The 12884-nt window shown below is 45.4% G+C and overlaps 1 protein-coding gene across 2 annotated transcripts in view; it reads left to right on the forward strand.

Moving 5' to 3' along the window:
* The window catches only part of Astn1 (astrotactin 1), a 297563-nt gene that overhangs the window by 270782 nt on the left and 13897 nt on the right, over positions 1 to 12884 (forward strand). For both annotated transcript variants that reach the window (XM_042674444.1, XM_042674445.1), the window contains exons 18-20: positions 3337 to 3470; positions 7180 to 7331; positions 8692 to 8827. In XM_042674444.1, coding sequence (XP_042530378.1) covers positions 3337 to 3470; positions 7180 to 7331; positions 8692 to 8827 — 422 coding nt within the window. The remainder of the gene's footprint in view (positions 1 to 3336; positions 3471 to 7179; positions 7332 to 8691; positions 8828 to 12884) is intronic.

A 12884-nucleotide genomic window follows, 5' to 3' on the forward strand; every position in this document is an offset into this window, starting at 1 on the left:
TATTTTTGTCGTTGTTGTGCAATGGTACTGGTGACTAAACTCAGGGCTATTACTTGCTCTACCACTTGAACCATGTCCCCAGCCTTTTCTGGTTGAGTTACTTTTCAGACAGGATCACATGCTTTTCTTGGTGCTAACTTTCTGATCGCAGGCAACCTCTCCCATGCTTCCTACCTAACTTGAAATAACGATATGTCCCAGTTTGACTGGTTTCATTTTTGAGACATGGTTTCACTAACTTAATCCCACTGTGAGTCTTCTATGTCCACTTCCCACGTGGCTGGGATTATAAATATACCTCACTGTACTCAGACCCATTGAAATTTCTATGCATCTCATTTCTCCAACTTTTTGACTAAAGAGCTTTTTTTTTTTTTTCTTCTGTTGGTTGTAGGGCTTGAACTCAGGGCCTGGGCGCTGTGTTGGAGCCTCTTTGTGCCCAAGTCTAGCACTCTTATCACTTGAGCCACAGGGCCACTTCTGTTTTTTGAGTGATTAATTGGAGATAAGAGGTTCATGGCCCTTTTCTTTCCCAGGCTGGCTTCAAACCGTGATCTTTAGATCTCAGCTTCCTGAGAAGCTAGGCATGAGCCACTGGCACCTGGCTCCAGAAAGCTTTTTAAAATTGCTATTGCTACTGTGTATTAATTATGCAAGTGAATAGATTTCATTCTGATGTCCTATATGTGCATCTATGCCTCAACTCTATCTATTCAACCTTTTACCCTCTCATCCACACCTTTTTCTTTCCTTTCTTCTTCCATGGTAATCTCTTTTCTGCTTTCATTTTTGTCAGGAGAAAGGGTTGTTCTTCATTTGAGAGAAAATATACAACACTACTTGTCTTTCTACGAGCAGCTTTTTTCCATTAATATCATGTCCTTTTTTATTTTCTGAATTTTATTGTAAAGGTGATGTACAGAGTGGTTACAGTTACATAAGTCAAGTAACGAGTGCATTTTCCTTTGAATAGTGTCATTCCTTCCCTCATTCTCTCTCAGTTAATACGATGCTCTATTTCTTGCAAAGGACAGGATCTTATTCTTCTTTGTGGCTGAATGATGTCTTTCCCTCAGAGCCTTTCTGCTCCCCTGAGGAGATTACTCACCCTTTCTTTCTGCTCTTGTGGCCATGTGAATCTCTAATACTCCACCTTTCCTTTTGGAGCCCTTAGCATGAATCCAGTACTCAGATATACATATGTCTTTGGTCACATAATGTATGGCAAAACCAGGTGCCGGTGGTTCACATCTGTAATCCTAGCTGTTCCGGAGGCTGAGATCTGAGCATCACAGTTCAAAGACAGCCCAGGCAGGAAAAGCTCAGTGAGATTCTTATCTCCAGTGAACCTCCAGAAAACCGGAAGTGGCGCTGTGGCTCAAATGATAGAGCGCTAGCCTTGAGCTGAAGAGCTGAGGGACAGTGCCCAGGCCCAGAGTTCAAGACCCACAACCGACTAAAACAAAAATGTAATCACAATCACAATCATCATGCTTACTACAGGAAGTGGCCTCTTGAAAGTGCTTTGCAAATAATTCTTGATTGGACTCTCCTAGGCTGTGGGTGCTTTGGGTTTTGGTCTGTCTGGGGGGAAAAAAAACACTATCTGTTTTTCAATGTTTTTAAGCAAAATATCTCTTTACTTGGATCTGGTTGAGTCTGCCAGACAGGGAATAAAGTGAGCACCTCACTGAGGTGTACAGTAATTAAAAACACTTGAGAGGAAGAGCCTGCAATGCCCAGTGATTCATGGTGAACTCAAGCCCCAGGACTATTTCCTTGGCGGTCCTGGGAGGCTGAGCAAGTCAACCAATGCCTCTGACTCTCAGAATCCTCCATTATATATCACGAGTGTATCATTTACCCAAGCATCAACCTCCAAAAGCCCTTATAAATTATACAAATCTACACAAATCATAGCTATAACCAAGGATGGAGGCCTGCCTCCTAGAGGTTTCAAATCTGGAGAGGGTATTTGGTAAGGACTCTAATTCCAAATATTTTCATCTCAGGTAACACAGAAGTTCTGAAGAGGACATTGCCCTTAGGTTCAGATATTTGGATTTCTGCAGAGCTGTATCTTTCCTTCCCTGCTTTTCTTTGTTGCCCACTTACCTCCACGAATCCATTTTTTCTCTTCTTCTTCTCCTCTCCCCTCCCTTTTCTTCCTTTCTCCTCTCTTCTCCTATTCTTTTTGAATTTTTTGGTATGACCTTTTCCAGAACAGTGAAGTTTCATTTCTCTGATTTACCACTTTGGTGTGGGTGTGATGATGATGAAATGGAGAAGGAAATCTTGAGGGAAACCCGAGGCTGCAGACGTTGAGTGACAAGAATGAGCTCTGAGCGTGGTGGGCTCCGCAGTGGTCACTCTGCCTGGGTGAAGGAAGCCAGGGCCCAGGGTACCCTATCAGACTCTGCTGTGTCACCTAGGAATTGCTACCATCACAGCTCTCTTCCCTCAACTGTTTAACTTTACCCTTTATTTGTGAAGAGTGAGCATTCCCTATGAAATCAAATCACACCTTGAGTGTGCCAGACTTTGTCACTTTCACAAGGTTCTATAGAAGACTCCATCCTGACATTCCATGACAATAATAATTGCTAAAATGTATCAATGACTAATGTGTACGTGCTGTGGTGCACAGATTATTTCACATGGCATAGATTATTTCATTTAATTGTCACATACCCCTATTAGGAAAGTACTAATTTTATCCTACCTTAATCCTTGAGAAAATTCAGTTTGGCAGTGATTGACATGCTCAGATTCTCACCCAGAGCAGAGCCCGGAGCCTTGGTGCCGCAGGACTCTTTCTTGATCATGCCCTTGATCAGCACATCAGCCTAATCACAGCCCAAGGTGGAGCTCTGCAAATACTGCAAGTAGGTTATAAAGTACATCACAGGGAAACTAAGGCTGGATGGAGAGAGTAGATAAGGATGCACACAAAATTTGAGGAAGGGCAAAGTACCTAGGTACTGAAAGAAGAGTAGCAAAGGCAGAACATCCGGAGATCTGATTTACTGTCTTACCTCCACAGTGTGGGGTGATGCAGTATAATTCAGGGGAGATGGAGGACAGCCCATGATGTGCTTCCAAAGTGACCGCTCCTAACCTCAATGGTAAACTGCTATGCCAAAGGGAAAGGGACGCCTCAGAGGTTCGATCAGACTCAGGCTCCCCAGAAACCATCCTTTAGGTTAAGAATTTTAGAAAAACAAAACAAAAATCAACGTCATTGAAGTGGTCGTAGAACCTTCTGTGTGAAAGTCATGGAGGATTGAACCAGCCGTGGATTCTTGATCCTCACCCGTTGTTTGCTCTTTTATGCAGCTCTTACAGGAGGCCACCATGAGCTCTCTGTGGTGCTCGGGGACTGGAGATGTCATCGAGGACTGGTGTCGCTGTGACTCCACTGCCTTTGGAGCCGACGGACTCCCTACCTGTGCGCCTCTGCCACAGCCTGTGTATGATCCCTTTTCCTCATGTGTGTCTGACTCACACCCGCCCGGAAAAAACACTATGGAGTGTCTACTGTTTACAAGGCTAGGTCAGAAAGAAGAACAGGGCATAGTACCTGCCTTTGGAGCCCTTCTAATCTATGCAGAGAGAGGCATACACATTTTTTAATAGACAGAGAAACAGTGTGACAGACCTTATAGATAGTTGAAGGAAAGGTGAAGGAGAATGATTGGCTCATTCTGGATTTGGGGAACTGTTAGATATTCATGGTGAGGAGGGATATCAATGGAGTTTCTTTTTTAAAAGAGGAAAAGGAGAACATGATTAGAAAGGTAATGGGGTAGTGGAGTGGTTGCAAGGGTGGATGTTAGAAATACTTAGTGAGAATTTAACAGAACCAAAAACACTGCTGCTTTTCAATTACTTCCTGGATACCAGACATTGTTTGGAGCCAGTAGGTACTGCCATTCCCCTATTTAATAGAAAAGCAAATGGGTTCAAATGGATTGAATATGGTTTTTTTTTTTTCCTAAGTGGGTAAAGCTAGAAGCAAGGCCATGGCTGCCAGATCAGATTTGCAGCCCTTGTAACACGGGTAGAATGAAACTGAGAAATGATGTAACATAGAACCAAAAGGGCTAGGCCCCTGGTGGACCATGGGGACCATGGACCATGAAGAAGGATAAGCTGAGAATGGACTGATGGCTGATGACCTGCACAGTTTGCAACAGGAATAGGTCACACTGAGAAAGGAAGCATGGTAGGATGTGCATTTGAGAAGAAGGCGGGCCCATTTGGACTTTCCTGGGAAGTGTCTTGGGGTGAGTCTGTAGATAGCCATTGAGCAGAGAGAAAGAGGGAAGTCTAAGAAGAAATAACACAGGAGCCAAAAGATTTTTGTTAACCCCAAAGAAATGGGAGACAGGATCAAAGCCATCTGCCAGGATGCTACAGACCAGGTATGAACTATGGAGAGTAGCGGGGGTGTATCTGCCTCTGAGGGGTCAGAAAGATTAAGTATGAAAAAGATGCCCAATTTGAGATGAAAAACATCTCAAGAGAAGATTAAACAGAAGGGACCAAGATGAAGCCGGAGCCTGGAGCAGGGACCTGGCTTTGCCTCTTATGTGGCATCTGCTTTGGGAGTTAGGCCAGCGAATGATTGTGTCCATGAAGCAGGGCTGGTAGGACAAGCTGGTGGAGCATGACCTTAGGGATGAGGAAGGCAAAGAAAGCCCAAAGCAAGAGCTGCCAACACTGGAGGGCTGAGCAAGCAGAGACAGACTGTCAAGGGGAATTGGCAAGGAAAGGCTGTCCTCCAGCCTGCTTCACGAAGATGTGGCTGGAAACCAAGGAGCCAAGACTGAACAAGAAGAACGTGAGAGAGAGGAAAACACAGGAAAGCATCGCTGTATGCCAATCCAATGTCTTCTCTGGTCGCCTGTCTTCTTTCTCTACACATACGATTTTAGCGATGACAACTCTACCTTGCAAATCATAACTTGAGATCATAACTTAAAATCAGAATTTGAACCTCCCACTAGTCTAATAGCTGCTATTAAACTGACTCCCAGGTAAGAAAGTGCCCTGTTATTAGATAAGGACCTGAATGTTATTTAGTCACAACATTTTAGAGATGGTCTCCATTTTTGAGCCTGAATGTACTAAATGTCATCACTTATGATCACGCTGGGTTAAAGTTTTCACAAACAGGAAATACCTGTTAAAGTCTTCACTTTTCTTGTCAAAGTGGATCAGTTCCTTCGGGAACAGACCTGCATTGCATCCATTTTAATTGGTAGTTGGAGACAGAGGTAGGTTCTAATTTTACACAAGTCCATGTGTGAACGCTTCTACATACTTCTATTTCCCAATAGAGGCTGTCTTAAGTCTATAGTTTCACAGAATTTGAGTTCCCAGAAGGCTTAGTTTCTTACCAAAGCTTCCCAATTTTATTTTTATTTTTTACTTCAGAATAGCATTCTGCATGCGACTCTAATTAGTGAATTTGTCAATATCCACACTGTTCTGGGTCTCTGCCACCTTAATGTCAGATGCAAATCATGCACTCCTTCATGGTAGCCACAACCAGAAGCGCATATGTTTTCTATTGTTTTTCCCACTGGTTGAACTCCTTCCTTTTGCTCCCACAGCATCCCGTGATTTCTTGTTGAAGTTCTGATCATATGTGCAGTTGCATATTTCTATTACTCACTAAACTGCATAAAAGAAAGGACCTAGGATAGGCTTGTGAACTCCTATAGTCCTAGCACCCAATATATCCTTACAATTAAGAGCTACTTCATGCATGTTTGCTGAATTGAAACTTAACATTGCAAGTCATTTGGTGTGACGCAGCCAAACAATGGTTCTTTGTCATTCTGGGGACCAACGGGAAGCATCTTTGAGTAGAGGGTAGGAGTGTTTTTGCATTACAGATACTTATTAAATAGAGGTACTAAGGATGGAGGTGCATGGCTGAGATGTCTACAAGAGAGGCAGGCTTGAACGAGCAGGAGCTTAGAAAAGACTCTGGATCCAGTACTCTAGGGTGAAATGGGAGTTGGAATCAAGAGAGCAATCTGAGAGCTACGTATTAAAACTCCAAACCAAGGCGGAAAACTGAAACCAGTCGGACAATTAGGATAAACTGCATCAGTGGCTGTCAGTAATGATTACTTTGTCTCTACAGGGCACAAAGAAGTATGAGACAGCAAAGCAAAACCAGGCTCTAAATGGACCACTTGTAAAGAATGAAAAGGCTCTGAACTGGGGCAGGGGGGATGGATAGGGATTGAAAGCAGAAACGCAAATATTCATAGAAACCCAAGAGAAAGGCAAAAACAAAACCAGAACCCAAGCAGCAGGCACAGAACATCACCCCAAGGAGAACTGGACATGAGGCCAACCTTCTCCTGCCCAGTAATATCCAAACAGAGTCTGTTCCAAGGCCCAGTCTGCAGATGGCCTGGGAAGAAGCCACTGTATCCTTAGCAAAAGGGACAGTGGAGCGGGCAGGGCAGGGGCCATTAATTACAGGACTTAACTCACTGTCCTCATGAACGTGAGATTCTCCTGGATGCTACCATCAATGGGCCTTTTTACGGACACTACACACATATTCTCTTAGTATTTCTCAAGAGTCCATAAATGATTTTAAATGCACTAAAGTAAAAGATGTTGGGTGCTAGTGGCTCATGCCCGTCACCCTAGCTAATCAGGAGGCTGAGATCTGAGGATCTCAGTGCAAAGCCAGCCTGGGCAGGAAAATCTATGAGACTCTTTTCTTCAATGAACCACCAGAAAACTGGAAGTGGCGCTGTGGCTCAACGTGGTAGAGTGCTAGCCTTAGCCTTGAGCAAAAGTGCTCAGGAACAGTGCCTAGGTCCTGAGTTCAAGCCCCATGACTGACAAAAAATAAAATAGACAAAGAAACAAAAAAACTAACCCAAGAAGCCTGTCCCCTTAATCATGTAACATACATGAAGCTTTACTTGCCAACTTATTTGTTTATTTACAATCTGTAATGAGCACTTAGATGCATAGGTCTCTTGCGATCATGGGATAGCAGAAAACTTACTATATAGGAAAGGAGCTCAGAGTAATTAGTAATCCATTAAGGAAAATGTACAATGTGACCATCAACAAGGAGGCCAGTGACCAGTGCAGGTCCTAGCTGCGTCCTCATGTCATGCTTTTTCCTGTCTTGCTCAGACTACGACTCTCTACGGTGTATGAGCCCAGCAGCACCCTGGTGGTCCTTGAGTGGGAACACTCAGAGCCACCGATTGGGGTGCAGATTGTGGATTATCTCATCCGCCAAGAGAAAGTCACAGACAGGATGGACCACTCCAAAGTGGAGACAGGTGGGCACCTCCCCCCCCCCCCCGGCTCCCCTGAGCTAGTCTTGATCCAAAGCAGTAAAAACAAAGGCGTCACCACCTGGCTTTGCTGCAGAGCCCCATTACTGCAGGGCAGAGCAGAAAGAGCAAAAGAGAAGACACAAACAACTTCTCTTCCAAACGGCAGCCATCTTGTCCATTTAGGAGTTTGCGCCTGGTGAGCATCTGACAGTGCCTTGTTTTGATTTTGCTTTTCTTTTTGTTTATGGAAGAAGTGTCCATTTCATGCCTGGAGGCACACTCACATAGAAACAACAATACAGTACACTAGTTATCCCAGCCCACAATTAGGAAACAATGTCCGCTAACAACTGCTATGATTACAGAAGAAAAAAAAATTCCTTTACTAAGAACACCCCCTTAAGGCAAAAAGCATGTGCAAATAGTTCTGCTTGCTCCACGGCTTGTCCTAAAGCAAACCCCACTTTTGTCAAGTCCAGCTAAAAGAGGGAAGCCTGGGAGGGGGTGGAAATACCACCCCAGGAACAATATTCTATGCCTTAGTATCTCAGTGGCTCCCCACGGAGAGAGGTCAACATCAGCAATCCCTGAGATGTACTCCTGCCATGCAATCCCCAACGGGAGGGTGTCATCTGCAAGGGCATTCAGAGACACAGCTTGGGTGCCCATGTTGGGCACTTGGGGACACAGGCAGCTTTCTCCCGCCATGGAGAGTAGTTGTGCAGGGCTGCCACTGAGGCCCCTCTCCGGGTTTGCATAAGGATGGCAGCGGCCGCTGACCAGAGTCGCTGTTCTCCGGCCACGTGAAGAACATTTAATGGTTCACAGATGTGGTTTGCATGCCTTGTCTTTCTTGTTTCTCAACAAACTCTGGACAAATGGCTGTCAATCAGAGAGCTGTCTAAGCCACAATTGTGCTGGTCGCTGGTGGCTAAGACCTGTAATTCTAGCTACTCAAGAGGTTGAAATCTGAGGATCATGATTCAAAACCCACCTAGACAGGAGAGTTCCCTGAGACTCTTATCTCCAGTTAAGCAGAAATAAAAGTTGGAAGTAGAGGTGTGACTCAAGTGGTAGAATGCGAAACTTGAGCAAAAATGCCAGGAGAGAGAGAGAAGAGAGAGGGAGTGGGGAGGGAGAGAGACAGAGACAGAGACAGAGAGAGAGACAGAGAGAGACAGAGAGAGAAAGAGGGGGGAGGGAGGTTCTGAGTTCAAGTTCAAGCCATAGTACTAGCACAAGAAAAAATGTCATACAAGATCATCCTCTCTGTCTTCTTTCTGTTGTAGGAATTAAAAAAATAATCTTATTGAGCTGTTCATTGCTTGACCATCACTGTCTCTGTTCTCTCCTTTCTGGGCAGAAACTGTGCTGAGCTTTGTGGATGACATCATCTCCGGAGCCAAGGCTCCCTGCGCCATGCCATCGCAGGTCCCAGACAAGCAGCTCACTACCATCTCTCTCATCATTCGATGCCTGGAACCCGACACCATTTACATGTGAGTGATGCACACACCCCCCTAGCAACCGCTTACCTGGAAATCCCCAGGGCTTTTCCTAGGTTCTCTTTTGCTACTTGAGTTCCTTGAGAGATCTGGCAAGTATCTGGAGTCTTATCCCAATCAGCATTATAGAGAACCTTCTTGGACGCTCAAATCCTAGAATAGGTAGGATCTAGAAAGATAATAATCCTGTATCTCAAGGAGGTTGCCAGACAGAGGGAAAATACATAAACCACTGCCTTTAACCAAGGGAAGAATGGAAGATGCGTTAGATAGAAAAATAGGGACATGTGGAAGAGAAAATGAGGAAGCAATCTAGTCTAGCTGGAATAGGTCCCCTCTTCTGGGATGTTAGACTTCCATAGCGAGAATAGTGTTGGGAAAAGACACACCAGGCTCAGAAAGATCGAGGACAACAGTGAAGAGGCTTGAAGGGAAGTAGCTGGTAATGAAACAGACGGGAAGCAAATGATGAGTGAAGAGGAATGGAAGAAAATAAGATTGACAGCACAGAGCGAAGGCTGTATGTCAATGGAAACTCTTCGTTCTTTTTAAGGAAAGAGTATTACCAAGACCGGTGCTTTCGAAAACTAGCTTCTGTGACAATGAAACCATTTATAGAGTTTAGAACTAGACAGCATTTTTCTTCACAGAAAATACAGTGAATGATACAATGGTAGTTGGGAACGTCCCATTCTCTCCAGGCACTCCTCTGCACCCCTCCCTGTGTTCAGAGAACAGTTGTAAAATATCTCTGAGGCAGACATAATAGATAACAAAGAGGAGTGACAGAATCTTTAAGTCATGATGGAAAGAATTGGGCAGAATTCATAGTGATGCAGTTCCGGGACCCTTTAACCCCATCAGTATGAAAAACATTTAACAGTTTACAGCTGAGGTCGCGGGAAGAGAGTCAAGTTTCCATCATAAATCATTTCCATTTCCACAAAGAGTTCAAGGACAAAAAGCACTAGGATTTGAGTGGTAGTGATTGTGATGAATTTACCTGCTCCAGCTTTAGCTGCTCGAATCTAGGACTAGGGAGAGGAGAGCAAGGACCACCTAAGACGAAAAGTAAAATACAGAAACACAAGTGGCATCTTAGAAGGCTCAGGAAGGAAGAATCAAATGACAACTCTGAGACCAAGGAATGTCTGTGTACTCTTTGAGTGATGACGTCATGATTCTCATCCAACCTGCGTCTCCTGGGGAGGGGAGCAGGTGAAAGCAAGAAGAATTTGTGAGCGTCCACCACAAACCTGATGCAAAGCCTCTAGAAACCAACGAGACTTATCATTTAGAAATTGGGACGGTGCGTTCATTTCTGTCACTAAATCACAAGGGTTAATTAGGAATTTCCGAACTCTCTGAGCAAGAGTTTGGCACAGTCTGTTATTGAGGAGGGTCAGCCATCACCCATTCTAGGATCCTCTTGGTGCTGGCCTGATTTGGCTTCTATTTTTCCTAATCAAAATACTTGAGGCTAATACCTTCTCTCACTCCTTGATAGTCTTCCAGTGTTCTCCTGTAGCTGGTAAAACACATTCTTTCTATCAAGGTTGGTTATCAAAGAGGGAGGTGCTGGTTACCAAGGAAGGAACAGGCAAATTCCACTAGGTGGCGCTGCAGATCACAGGTAGAGGGAGCTGTGTCCGGAGGAGAGTGAAAATACTCTCAAGGAGTATTTTCACTGAAGCCTGCACTTCAGTTCATGGTACAGGGAAAGAGCCTTAGATTAAGACTTGAGAATAGATGGGCCCCAAGCGTGGTTTGGTGGCTAACAAGCACTACCTTTAAACTTGCTGCAAGGGAATTCTCTTATCCACAAAATGGGAGGAAGGTAGCCACTGGAAACAAAGAGATGTGTGTGTGTGTGTGTGTGTGTGTGTGTGTGTGTGTGTGTGTGTGTGTGTGCGCTTCATAGTGAGTGTACCCAGGTTTTCTCTCCAATCTTGCAGGATTGTATTTGCCGTCCCTAGTTAAGGACACTGAGGTTTAGCATAGCTGAGTAACTTTTCAGGTTCACCCAGTCAGTTGTGTCAAAGAATACGGACCATGGGTTAGGAACTGAGTCAGGGTTCATGGTTTTTCTGCACACGTATCTTTCTCCCTGACCAGTCTCGGCAGGGGGAGGCTCTGCGAGTATGATTTTTTACCCCACCTGGAAGCACAGTGCTGGCCTTTGCTGTGGAGTCGTGGAGCTCTAATTCAGCCCACGTTGCTGGCCATCCTTCATTTAATAATTCTGTTTAGTCCATTCAAGGTGACTTAGTAAGACGGGCCCATGGCTTCCACAGCATTAAGAACCTACGAATTGAAACGGATCTTAAAGTGTCTCTGACTCTACATCTTCATCTTAGAGAAGGGAGATAACCTACCAGCTTTCTAGTTCACTTTAGCACAGCACCTGCCCATGAGACACTACTACCTAGCTGGGAATAAGACAGCAGACAGACAATTCAGAAAACAGGTAGCTGAGTCTTAGGGACTGACGGACAGCAAACACCACCCCTGGAGGAGGAAAACAGGAAAGCAGCAGGCAACCCAGCCAGCACTTGACAGGGAGGTTTCTGATTCTCATGCACATTAAGTTCCAGGCCTTTTAGACCCAACCCTGGAGCCAGAGCCACTCTGTGTCTGTTCCCACGCACACATGCCCCCGATCCATGTCATCACCACGTCGCTAACTACGCACTGAACCGTTGCAGCCGGGTGTCTGGGTGAAGGAGCCCAGAAACTTTGGACAGAGCAGTGAATAAGCTCCCTCATGAGCCCTCTGGATTGGGAACAGGGCTTATCTCTTCCATCCAGTAATTCCCGCTTAACCCTCTTCTTGTGTGCAATGGTGGGACCAATGCTGCTGACAGTGTGCAGACAAAGCCTTTCTGAACTGACTGTACATGCATTTCCTCCTGAAAAAAAAAAAAAAAAGAAAGAAATGTGTCAAGTGCTCCTGGCCCTTGATAGTAAAATAAACTGGCTGTTCTCTCTCCAGGGCCCTGGGGTGTGTGTTGGGGGGAAGCTGAGATGGCTGAATAGTGACTCTTAAGGTCAAGCTGTATCTCTGCTTGGAAGGTGGTGGCAGGTTTTTCCTTTCCTAATATCTGATAAGTGCTAAGAAATAAAATAGGCTATCAAAACAGATGAGAAGCCAGACTTTTCTTTTGCCAGTCCTGGGGCTTGAACTCAGGGCCTAAGCGCTGTCCCTGAGCCTCTTTGTGCTCAAGGCTAGAGCTCTACCATTTGAGCCACAGCACTACTTCTGAGAAGCCAAACTTTTCTTGCACTAATTATCTTTGGGAGAAAGGTGCAAATGGATGTGAGCGTTGGGCGTCTTGGTGTAACGGAGCATCTGATCAGGGACAGCCAGAGGAGTGGTCAGGCTGGGAATGAGTTGGGGACTTGATGCCATCTCAGGCACAGAGAGAAAGGGTCCCTCTGGCTGCCAGCTTGGTACCTGAGCCTCAGGACACGTCCCACCACAGTCCAGGAAAGCTGTGTGAAGTCATGAGCTTCAATAGTCCACCTGTCCTGGCAGGTGACCTCGTGCAACCTCTCAGTGGTCAGGAGCTTTCGGACTTCCAAGGCCTTGCTCCAAGCCTTGTAAGCTTTCCAGAAAAGACCAGGCAAGGCCAGACGTTCAAGAGGATGGGGCAAACTGGAAGTCATGGAAGCAAGGAAGCAAGGGCTCAGACTGAGGACTCTCAGAACGCCAGGGCAGCTGCTGAAAAGGAGCAAGAACATCTTGTTAATAGCAGTAGGGCCCAGGGAGAGTCATGCCCCAGTTCTGTGGCCAGGCCATGTCTGGATCATCAGCCTGGGAACAAGTAGGGCTTTGCATCCCTGGCTCAGCTGAGTTAACTTCGAGAACTAGATAAAGGTAGGGTCTGCGATGATGCCCAGGCCATCCACCTCTGTCCAGGAGAGAAACTTCCTACATACAAGGTCTCTGACTGGGATCTCTAGTAAGAGCCAGGGGCTCATTAGGCCCAAGCTTTGTTCCACACTAAAATCCTGCAGCTTCCTGGCTTCCTGGACTGTGTAGAACACAGGA

Source organism: Dipodomys spectabilis, unplaced genomic scaffold, assembly GCF_019054845.1.
Source record: "Dipodomys spectabilis isolate Male_0828 unplaced genomic scaffold, ASM1905484v1 ptg000019l, whole genome shotgun sequence".
NCBI lineage: Eukaryota > Metazoa > Chordata > Mammalia > Rodentia > Heteromyidae > Dipodomys > Dipodomys spectabilis.